At 38.9% G+C, this 12,280-nt stretch overlaps 2 protein-coding genes across 2 annotated transcripts; both read left to right on the top strand.

Annotated features, from left to right (window-relative positions):
• Positions 1-7,407: 7,407 nt before the first annotated feature.
• Positions 7,408-9,233, top strand: lrata (lecithin retinol acyltransferase a). Its single transcript, XM_071505120.1, has 2 exons — positions 7,408-8,012; positions 8,823-9,233. The coding sequence occupies exons 1-2, from the start codon at positions 7,479-7,481 to the stop codon at positions 8,973-8,975; spliced, it is 687 nt and encodes a 228-aa protein (XP_071361221.1). The 5' UTR covers positions 7,408-7,478; the 3' UTR covers positions 8,976-9,233.
• A 707-nt stretch (positions 9,234-9,940) lies between these two features.
• LOC139636792 (lecithin retinol acyltransferase) lies at positions 9,941-12,280 on the top strand. The gene is made up of 2 exons (XM_071505121.1): positions 9,941-10,447; positions 11,476-12,280. Exons 1-2 carry the CDS (start codon positions 9,962-9,964, stop codon positions 11,629-11,631), a joined length of 642 nt encoding a protein of 213 aa, XP_071361222.1. The 5' UTR covers positions 9,941-9,961; the 3' UTR covers positions 11,632-12,280.

Here is a 12,280-nt window from a genome sequence, read left to right as displayed (position 1 = left end):
TTGACAGGGTCTGTGACTGACAGCTGTAGTTGAGTTATTGGGACACAGTCATATGTGATTCATGTACAAACAGTATATTTATGTAGAGCTCAGTTCTGGTAATGGTGACAGTCTAAGAAAAAAGATGACTCAGCTTTGTATGTCCATGCCTTCTGTATCAAGTATGCAATGGCATTTTTTTTCTACTTGGACTGCCAGTCAAACAGAACTTAAGAGATAGGACTGAAACACAGTGTATTTACATTTCCTATTCATCTTATGATTAAGATCAAAGATGACAACATGAGTCATTCGATAAAGACACGTTATCATTATAACATGTCCATATAAAACGTTAACATTGGCATGTTGTCAGCACAGATGTTCTAACAAATATGGGATAAACTGGAATATGTTAGTTAAAATCTTTTTACGGGACATTAAAACACATGGAGGCCTATTTCTGCCAGGAAAAAAATAGAAAGATAAGAAATAAAAGAAAGGCATTGAAAATAGAACTGTTAGGATTAACTACAATAAAAATGCCATACTTTGACACAGGAGACTTTTGTTAGCTACTTATTTTCTATCAACAGTCATTGGTGTTTTTTAATTTTTTTAATCATAAGCACCATCATTCCCTTACCTTAACAAAGTAGTTTTTTACAATGACACCAAAGGCCACCCAATCTTAATGAACCTAGATATTGTAACCCAAACCACACCGTGTCCTTAACCTTAAACAACCTTTTCTACCTAAAGTAACCCAACCCATAGCTGTAGCAGGGCCAGAGCAGAAAGTAGTTTTATTTCATTTTTGTTTAACTGTGTTGGGAGGCACTGACAAATTATGTCATCCTGCTAATTTCATGTCAGATAAGAAATTTAATTTCGAAGACTTGTTGGTGTATTTGCTTGGAGCACATGTCTGCCTGAAAATTTCGTAATGACAAAAATACTCCAGATATATTCAGCCATAATTTGGACTTCAGAACAAAGATTAATAGATAGTAGGCCTCTATTATCTAATAATATTAGTTTAAAGGTAAAACTTTATTTATGATATATATGATAACTTCAAAATTAAAATTTGAATAGTCCTATATCACAAACAATTCTGAATCATTATCCAATTGTTATATATTGTACATGTACAATTTTTATATTCACACATTTTTTGTATTTTGCTGGCAGAAATGGGCTTTCATACAAACATACAATTTCACATAAAGGTGTAAGGTGCAGTGCCTTAACCTGCAGGTAACTATAGCAACTATACTTGTTGACAGTGACTGTACATTTAACTTTAAAAAAGGCATAATGTTTTGACCACAGCTTCTTTGTTGTGAGTAGCCATGGTTTAAGCACCACTCAAATAAAAACTTTACAGCTATAGTCCAGTGGCTGCTATTGACATCCTGTTAAGAAACTTAGCTGCACTTGTAGGTAAGACCACTAGTGGGAGTGGAACCACAATAAACAACACATGCAAACATACAATCTGTGAACTCACATTTAAATTAGCATTCAGTCAATACAGTGAGGCAGTGAATTTGGTAAAGACATTGGTAGTTCTGGTTGAGAGAGAGTTTGTAATGAAAGATGTGACTATGTATGCCCAAGAAGAAAGAAATTCCTAATATTTCTTCTTTCTGATTTTCTTTCTTAACAATCAATGTGTATAAGAGCATTTCAGACAAATCTATGGTCCAGGTTTGGTTAGGTTTGGGCACAAAAATGACTTGGAAAAGATAAGATGGAAAGATCATGTTTTGGATTAATAATTCTCTGCTAAGATTAGAGAAACATTGTGGTTTGGGTCCAAATTTAAGGTTGGGGACCTTCATCTTCATGGTTGCAATAATAAAGACATGCCTAAGGTAGGGAGTGATTGTGATCATGAAAACCCGAAACAACCCGAAACAACGCTGATTCACTTTTGGAGGTGGAAGGACTAAGTAGTGGTCGGGCAAGTGATGCACCATGTGTGGACAATCCAATCCAAAGCCACCAGTTCTGTTAGTCTCATGATCACAGTATTTTCCATGCTGTTGAAGATTTTACTCCTAAATAGACAAATTGCACATACTGATAAATAGCTTTATCGATTGGTGAGTTCTAACACATCAAAGTGTATGTAAATTTTAATGTTCTTTCACCTCATCGTCTCAGTCACGTTTAGCTCCTCACATGGCTCTCGTTTCGTACTTTCCTGCTTATTTTGAGTCACAGTTTATGGAAATACACCTCCTCTCCTGTAACAGATGAGTTTGAGGCCTGTTTCCAAAACAGAAATGTCTGCCTGCCGTTGATTTTGAAGTAAAGGGCAATGTCTTTCTGCTTGACTCTGGATTGTTGCAGTTAATTCCATGCTGTTCAAGGCTAACACACACTGGTCTCATCACTTCAATATTTTGTGGGATGCACAGTTTAACATGGATGTAGCTGTTGATAATAGTGATCCAGTGGATATTCTTCAGGTTGCATGTGGCAAACAGACCTCTTTTTATTACATCAAAACAAACAGTGAAGATACACGTGACAACATAAAGCTAAATAATGCTTCATGTGTCGGCCCCATGTTGACATTAGATGATAAATCTTACCTTAACTACCTCTGTGTGGCCTGGTTTTCTAATGTGGGAAAAAAACAGGCTCAGGGTGGATATAAAGCCTTGCTGACCTGAGAATGAACTGCCAGGGACATGAACCTAAACAGTGCTGAACTTTTGCTGAACTGGCCTCTTTGTGTAGAAAACCAGATGGAAAGTGTCTCTCTCTTCCTCTAAGTGCCATGAAAGACATGGACGCTGTTTTTGAACACTGTGTCCTGGATGTTAAGATGTGCTTTGGGTTGTTGTTCTCGTTGATGTATTCAGACACTGATGCCAGGCTGACATTTGTACACAGTCTATACCTCATCAGAATACAAAACAACATATTAGCAGTACAATAGTTTTCTTCATAAAAAGGTGGCAGCTGCAATTCCCCAGTATTTACCCCGTAAATCTAGCCGTAGAATACAGTGCTGAATCATTGTTTTTCCTGAAAACATTCACGTCTTTAGGAAATGGGTCCGTCAGTAATCAACTTAAGTTTCAAGACTGAGAAACAAAGTCAGCACAGTTCACAGGTCGTCGGTCCAGGAATTAAAATTAAAGAGCCTTGTTAAGGTGCCCCCATTGGCCACAACTATTAAGTCTGGAGCCATTTGACCATGGTGTAAATCTCCCCTGGACAGAGGGCAAAGGTTTGTTGCAGTGCCACCTGAGGGTTCAGCCTGCGGTCACTGACGGTAAGTCGACTCAGCTGAACATGGTGTGATCTGAGGTAGAACATGCAAGGAGTTTGACACTTTGTTGTCCAATTTTGTGTAATAATACATCATCTTACAGGAAATTTTTTCATATGATGCTGTGGTCTTAGGTTTTTTCAGTGACTGTGTTACTAAGAAACTGAGTTGACCTGGACATGTCACTTATTAGCACTGCTGTAATGATTTATTGCTTTTATTGTGTTTAATTTGCCAGCACCCAGTGTGATGGAGGTTCATTTGGTCCTGCAGCTGTTCCATAATAAAAGCTATGGGACACATGTTGCATGTTATTTACACTACTACTATATTACTGTTGCTCTTACATTGCTTCTGTCATGCATCTGTTGGCTCACTGCTTGTTGAGCCATTTATTACTCTGATTGATTTACATAGTATGTACTTGCTTTGTGTTCTCTCAGAGAAATTACAAGCTGTTCCAAATCAACCTGTTAACTTTAATTATGATAAAATAAAAACCAAAAAATATCAGGCAAAGCTGCACGTTGAATGTTCACAGCTAATGGCATTGATTGCTGTTTGTGGTGATTACCGACAGCACGTTGATTAGAGTTCGGAATTTTCATTAGTTTTATTATTTTTAATAGTTTTCTAACTTCAGATACTGAATATCAGATGTCTGCATGAGTAATGTGAAAAAAATATTATTTTATAATTCACAGAATGAATGCTGGTGGAAAACAACTGACAACTTTGTTCTTCTGCTCAACTACATTTCAGAATGAAATACTGCAAATTTCACTCAGCTACATTCTTCTGACAGCTGTTGTTACTAAGATTACTTTACAATTCAATATTTTCATCCAAACCATATGACCATCTTATAAATCATGATGCACTGTTATAGAGTAAATTACCCAGCCGTATATAAAGTAGTAAATATTAGCGCCACCTCAACTAACTACAGGATGCTGCTTACACATTAATGCATCAGTAATAATAGTTTTACATTTCATATCATATCTGACATCATGTGACACACAAAAAGGAGCTATTCTGCTTAGGGAGCGCCTGTAATTTGACACTTTAGAACATTTTGCTTATTTTTCCATTGCAGTATTGCTAATTTTACTTGAGTAAAAAATCAGAATACTTATTCCGCCATTAATTGTCGCACAGAGGATTGCAACATAAATTCAGTGTATCTGTAAATGCTTAAAAATGAAACAGGCTGTCAATGTTATGAAAAGAATTTGCTTCAAACCCAAAATATTTGAAGTTAAACTCTGACTGATAAGAAATTTGTGTTTAGTTTCAGTTTACTACCACTTTGACTGGTTGAAAAAAAATATAACAGCATAAACTACATGTTTTCAGTGCATAAACTTAATAGTTGTTGACATATACACTTCACAAACAGTTTGTTCCCTGCTTTTGCTTATCATTCATAAATATTAGATTATCATTTTCAATTTTCCAAGATTCAAAATTTGAGCAGTACTGACCTGCATACTCATTAATCACACCTAGACCTAGACCTACTTCCTCAGTAGCAGGGTACGCATACTTTGTGGGTTGAACTGGCTGTCCCACAGTCTGAAAAAGCTGAGGGCCTACATTAAATACCAGCAATCATTTACCCCTTTTGCAAGGAATTTACAGTATCTAGGTCAGCAAGTGTACTGTCAGAAATTATTCAAAGACACAAGATCAAAAAAGTGTTTCTCAAGGTATTTTCTGGGTTGAAAGATGAGCGTGTAATTGAAGCCTAAAGGATTAAGATAATCTGATCAAAGGAATCTCATCGTATGGTTCCTCTGAGAAAGTGCAAGCCATCCAGCACAGCCTGCTGTTTTTTTCAGGGCTGATCCTGGATTGATGATGGAACAGAACAGACTAGCCTCTGTGAATCTGCAACGTCTACCGCCTACTAGCTCCTTAGCAAGTCATTGTGAGGAGGTTAATCAGCTTAATAGTCTAATTGGAAGTTGAACAAAAAAAAATCACAACAAAACAATGGCAATCATTATTCTAGCAAACTGGACAATGGCAAATGTTTTTTAGTTTTATCTTCATGTAAATTTTGTTTTTCTTTTTGCTGCACCTATCAACATTTCAGTTTGTTATGGACCTCTCATCATACCGAGCACTCTACCTGAACCCAAATTTTGAGGCCGTGCTTTGAGTTTGTAAAGAAAGCAACAAAATACATTTACTTAAGTAGTGAACTTGACCCCAATTTTGAGGTACTTGTATGCTTTTGCTTCTACCAACTACATTTATGAGAGAAACATTACAATACAACACTGTATTGTAATGGAGTATGTTATAGAGCGGCATCAATACTAATAGGAGCTGTATGTAAGTTTTGCTATTGCTACATAGCCAACGTTAGCATTAACATCTGTTTACTTACCAGTCTAGAACAACTGTATTCCTTTACTCACCAAGAGCTGTCTCCAGCGGTGGAAAGCTCTTGTCTCTATCATGCCTTTTCTTCTACTGAAGTTAGCACATCATCAACCAGCCCCAGCCTATGTTGTCACTTTCCGATAGGTGCTCACTGTAGCCTCCGATCTGCCCTGAAGACAATGGTGGCTGAAGATCTTGTCCAGTGACATTAACCACGACCCACTTCCAGTGAGAAACGACGTTTGGTGGCAGGGTAAACTTACAAATAGCCCCTTTAAGTTAATGATCTGAATACTTCTTCCACCTTAGAGATCAAACAAAACTGTCCAGCACTCAGCCTGCTATCAAATCATAAAAAAAAACACACACACAAATAAAAAACTTGTTTCCTTGATGGTAATGCCAGTGACTTATATTCATGTTATTTATCATCAGACATCCCTCTTTTCTCCTGAAATACTCTACTTACTTGAGTCTAGGGATGTTGGTGGAGCATGTTCTGTTTTAAATGAAAGGAGGACTGAACAGCTGAGCTCATTACCTCTATTATCAAACCTTTTCATGGCTTCCACTGAGTTAAAGGAATAGATTTTAGAGAGTTGTAGTGTAAATTCCACCAAAACATGACTTGAAAATACAAATCTTCTGGAGGAAACTGCTGCTGGTGATTGTCAGAACCGCATGCACATAAACAGCATTTAGCAGCTGCTGCATACAGCTGGAAATCAACTTCCCAATGACGATACAGCTCTTACCTGCGTGTGTGTCATTCATTGACTGTTCCCACATCAGTTTTATTTTCCTTAACAACAAACTTCAATTTTCTTCACTTTTTGGCTATCACTTGGTAATCTCTTTTGGGTTGCCAGGTTGTAAAAAAAAAAAAAACAGCAAAAGGATTTTATTTTATTTTTACCCTTGGAGACTATGAATGACTTATAACTGAACTTCGAAGCATTAGCAAAGGATTTATCACTAGTTACAACTTATAAATCCCTCATGAAGGCTAAATTATTAAAAAGGCCACCACAAGTTATTTAAAATCATGATGTATCTATTTTTTAAAAACCCAGCTGTGTGTATGTATGTGTATGTGTGTGTGTGTGTATGTGTGTGTATGTGTGTGTATGTGTGTGTATGTGTGTGTACTTGTACTTGCTACATAGTAAGGACCAAAAAAAAGTATTTCACTAACAGAGTGAGGACATTTTGGGAAAGTGAGGACATTTTGGCCGGTCCTCACTTTTTGAGACACCTTCAAATCACATTTTAAAGGGTTAAGACTTGGTTTTAGAGTTATGGTTAGAATTAGGTTTAAGTTAAGGTTAGGGTTAAGGTTAGGGTCAGGCACTCAGTTGTGATGGTTAAGGTTAGGGTAAGGGGCTAGGGAATGCTTTATGTCAATGAGTAAAGTACAAGTATGTGTGTGTGTGTGTGTGTGTGTGTTTGTGTGTGTGTGTGTGTGTGTGTGTTTGTGTGTATGTGTGTTTGTGTGTTAAGAACTTTGGATTTCACTGTGGATTATATTCTCCTTGTCTTCATTTTTCAGACTTTCTGCACTAGATTAGAGCAGAATCAGAGGATTAGTGGAGAGCATTTGCACATGTGCAGACTAACAGAACAATGAAGCAAAAAAAAAAACAAACAAAACAACAACAAAAAAAAAAAAACACGACCTGCTGCAGAGGTGCATGCCCACGTGCACAAGGTCACTCGTGCCCTTGGCTCGCTCCCTCTTCCTCGTGCCACTAAAGGATAAAAGGCTCGCTCCACGGAAGCACCGACACGCACACTCCCCTCCACAGCTCCCACGATGCTGCAGCTGCTCACATTCCTGGTGGAGAAGCTCTCTCTCCTCTCCCACCTGAAACTGTTTGAGTCCAGCTGGTTGGACGGCGAAGAGCAGGAGCCCCCGGCGCAGCGCGGTCCGCCGCCGCCCCCCCGCAGAGGAGACCTGCTGGAGGTCCCGAGAACCATGTTCACTCACTACGGTATTTACCTGGGCGACAATAAAGTAGCTCACCTGATTCCTGACATCTTCCTTGTGCTCACAAACGACCAGAAGCTCATCGGCTCTGTGATCTCCAACAAGAGACTCATCCTCGGCTGCATCTACAAGTGCGCCACGGTGCGTGTGGACTCGCTGGAGGACTTCGCCTATGGCGCAAACATCCTGGTGAACCGCATGGACAAGGTGATGAGGGCGCAGGCGTTTCCCAACGAAGATGTTGCCAAGAGAGCTGAAAGCCGGATCGGAGCGACCCCCTACAGCCTGCTGTGGAATAACTGTGAACACTTTGTCACATACTGCAGATACGGAAATGCAGCGAGCCGCCAAACTGAGACGGTATGTTGCCCAAGACCTTTTATTAGAAGGAGTGCAGAATTAAATCACATTATTGGTCATTGCATATTTACAGTTAGGTGGTTAATGTACAGCTTTAGCTTAGTGCGTTATATAACTAGACATAGACATACTAAACATAGTAAAAGGGATATTCCATAGTATGTGTTTGATCACAGAAAAAAGTGTTGTAGTTTGGTCCCCATCACCTCCCATCAGTGCTTTGCTCATGCATCCGGACAGATTCAAGTTCCTATTGAATACAGGGAACACAAAGATGCAAAAAATTAAAACAAAACAAAATAGCTCAATCAAATAATAGGCTACTACTGTACTGGAGTACCTAGTTCCAGGTGTTCTGTATCAATTGGCTAGAAAATACGGTTTTAAAACTAGACTTTGACAGAGGAACCCTCTACATTCTACACTTAAAAAATGTTTAGCAAAGACACATCTTGCCATCAGTTTACCCAGTAGATAAGGGTATAAACAAACACCTGCCTAATTAAATGTGCGACATGGTGCCACTGGTGTTTTCTGATGTTTGCAGAGGTGGTCTTCCTTTCCACCTCTGCAGCGGGACAGACCTTGATAAAACAGGGACCACCCGGAGCATTCCAAAACAAATCAGCAAATCTGGTCACAAAAACTGCCAAGCACCGAGTGAACTGGGTTTAACCTTGCACGCTGATTTACAACAGCAGTTTAACTGCTGGCACCATGATAATGATTTGAACACTTTCCAGCTGACGGCAGAGCTGAAACTTTGTGCATCCAGAAAATGTGAACTAACTTCATGTCTTTCCTTCCTAGTTCTGTGAGTGTCTGAAATCACTCATCAGAGACCAGCGCAGCGTCATTATTACAGGACTGCTTGGAATTATCTCCATTGTCTATTTTGGTATGGCGCCATCAACCACATTACCCACAATTTTTATCCCCTTCACTCTGTGGATGGCTGGTTAAATGGGGCTCTGCACATTTAACTGAACTGAACTCTTCCTTTGCAATGAAGACCGACGAGGAACCTCTTCACAACGGTGCGCTCTTGTCATGCCTTATGATGCCTCGTGATGCCATATAAATCTGCTTTACAACAACACTTTAATTTTATTGTGTAGGCAATGCTTGTAGCATAATGTATTCATAAGTGGATATTTTATAGCAGTGTACTTAATATAGGGATGTAAATATGACAAATGTTTAATAAACAATTTATTTTTATTTGTCTGTCTTGTGTGAATGTGACACTCCCAGCATGCCCATAGAAGTAGAGCCTTAAATCAGCCCTAATAATGGCTGATACCCCATGCCAGGGTGTATTTGGTAATTGGGTTAGTTCTGAAACTGATTGGGTATAAAATCACCTAAATTTGAAATACAGAATGTGTGTAAATGCGCAGTTTAGATAAACTGCAGAGATTGCTGTGGAATAATGGCAAATTTCAAATGATCATATTGAAGCAGTGCCATCAGACTAGTGTTTTCTTGTTGGCTGTAAATCTGTACCTGTGACTATATGTTGTGATAAATTTAGATAATTTGACATTACATGTCACATATTTATATTTCAATAACTCTGTGATATCAATATTTTTTTGTTAATGTTCAAAAAAGTGATGAATAATGATGAGACAAATTCAAACAGTCGCAGACTAATCTAGTCCATGAGTAACAAAGGCTGTTGATCAATATCTGAGAGCCTTTAAATGAGGATTTAACTTGTTGCCAGTTCGGCCTTCTTAATGAGGACCCTTGACCTTAATACACCACAAACAAGGCCTGAGTTTCAAAATGTGACTCGCACAACAAAGTGATTAGAGAAAGCTGCTTTATTTCTGTCAAAATCAAACTGAAATGTTGACCAATATCTAATCCTGATGGCCCCTCCCTCCTAGTTCCAGCATAAATAAAATGCTCAGGTGTGGGGCACTTTGCTGCACACTGCCATCATGTTTCTCTACCAACTACTCAGCTTTTTCTTTGCGGCTTCCAAAAAGGAAGAGGATTCTAAATATGACCTGTCCCTTTACAAGCGTGGTGATCTATTAGAAGTCCCCAGGACGTTATTCACCCATTTTGGTATCTACTTGGGCGACAACCGTGTGGCTCATCTCATTCCCGACATCCTGCCTGTGATTTCCAAGAATAAATCTGCAATCGCCAAGATGGTAACGAATAACCGCTTGCTGATGGGGGTTATCATGAAGGTTGCCAGCGTCAGAGTGGACTCTGTGGTGGATTTTGCTTATGGCTCAGAGATTCTGATCAACCACATGGACAAAGTGTGCAGCCAGCCTCCATTGGACGGGGATGAGGTGGCTCGAAGGGCTGAGAAACTCCTGGGCTCCGTCACCTACAGTTTACTGTGGTACAACTGTGAACACTATGTCATGTACTGCAGATATGGGATGGCTATCAGCTACCAGACATACCAGGTAGAGTCTCTGGCCTCCAGTTAGTAGAGATTAAATGTCTGTCTTAAAACAACACTGACATTGCCTGTTACACAGAAATGGTTTTTGGTGGCTGCAGTTGATCGAGTCCGTACTGGATCCTTCCCTTGCTGAGCTATAGAAGGACAGTAACACAAAGAGGGAAGCAATACTGTACTAAAAACTCAGTAACTTTGAAGGACATCTACTTCATCTAAGACTGTTGTAGCCTCATATTAGTTTCAGCTGAACTTTGACATATAGTTTTGCATGGATGCACAGATTTTATTCCACACCACTGAAACTGGAATCGAATTAGAAAGACGTCTTGACAGCCAGTGTAGAAAGCAGGAGAAATTACAGCCACCCATTATCACTTTAATGTACATGTAGGCATGAGAATTTCTTTCCGGTTTCAAAAACAAAAACAAAAACAAAGAACAAAAAAACATAAGAAATTATTTAAAAAATATTCTGTATCAAAACTTTTAAATCATGGTTAAACAGCTTGTCAATATCTACTTTCAGTGATTATTTCTGAGCAATGAGCACCCGTTTTTATTCACAGTAATCCTTAATTCTGAAGAACTTTGCTTTTCTAAGCTCACATGCAAAGCCACAGGTTATTGCACGTGCGCCCTCAGTTATTTCCAAGAGGTTTAGTGATAAACAGATTATTGGACAATTTGCACGTCACACTTAATGTAAAGCAATGTTAATCTAAATGTACTTATGAAGGTGTGTGACTGAAGAGAGGCTTATTTCATGATACCTTAATGCTGAAATTCGGACTTACTCGTACGGGGTCACACAAGCACATTTTCACTGCAGTGGACTGAAGCAAACAGCCCTCTGCAGTGAAAATTAATGTCACTTATTCATGAGGCAAGTGGCTCCATCTAGTGTTGCTTTATGTCCAGTTTCCTGTCATCCTAGAGGTAATGAAGGCTTCCTTTGACAATAGCTCATCGCTGCTCCACTAGTTTATCATTTGCCCTAAATGACCGTCTAACTCTCACTCTTTCCTCCAGTTCTGCACAACAGTACGGAAGATCGTCTGCAGCAGGATGAGCGCTTATTTGACTGCACTATGTGGTGTAGGAACCATGCTGTATCTGGGGTGTGTGACGCCGCTGACGGTTTTACCAACCCTGCTCATCTCATTTACCATCTGGATGGCGGCCTAAAGGCCTCATGAGTAAAGACTCAAATAACAAACTGGTGGACGGTGAAATGAAGTCTTGTGGTTTAGCTGTGCGACTAAAAGCACTGGTAAACAAATGCGTTCACAGTAATGCAATGACATTATTGTATGTTTTATAGTTTTTGTCCAGTTGTTGATTTTTTTAAAATATATTTACAGGTGTTTTATCTTTCTTTGCCAACTTTTTCTTCTAATGATGGTGCTGTTATGAAACCCTTTTTTTCCTGTTAGATGTCTAATTTTGCCTGCCATTCATCATTAATGTTCACCAGACTGATATTCAACATCAATCTCATTCAACAGCAGCAGCTCATGCTTTATAAATGAACTTTGACTCAGCACAGTAGCAAACTCTTCAGGACTGAGATGAAGCTCAACGAAGACATTAAAAGAAGAAACTGACCTATAGTGATGATATATGCATACTCTATGTAGCCAGAGCTTATAGGAATGTCACAACTTATATATACTTTAGGATAATTTAAAAAATCATCAGTGTGATGCTACACTCACATCACACTGTAGCTTAAACGTTGGCTTGGACAAAGTGCAATAAGCGTCTAAAGTAATATTACATTCATAGAACATATTAGCAGTTGTTGTGTATGTTGTTGTCAGTTCATTAAAATGTA

Source organism: Trachinotus anak, unplaced genomic scaffold, assembly GCF_046630095.1.
Source record: "Trachinotus anak isolate AG129_WGS33_773 ecotype Australia unplaced genomic scaffold, CSIRO_AGI_Tana_v1 ptg000019l, whole genome shotgun sequence".
Lineage (NCBI taxonomy): Eukaryota > Metazoa > Chordata > Actinopteri > Carangiformes > Carangidae > Trachinotus > Trachinotus anak.
The sequence above is the reverse complement of the archived record's forward strand: the minus strand, read 5'-3'. Positions and strand labels throughout refer to the sequence as shown.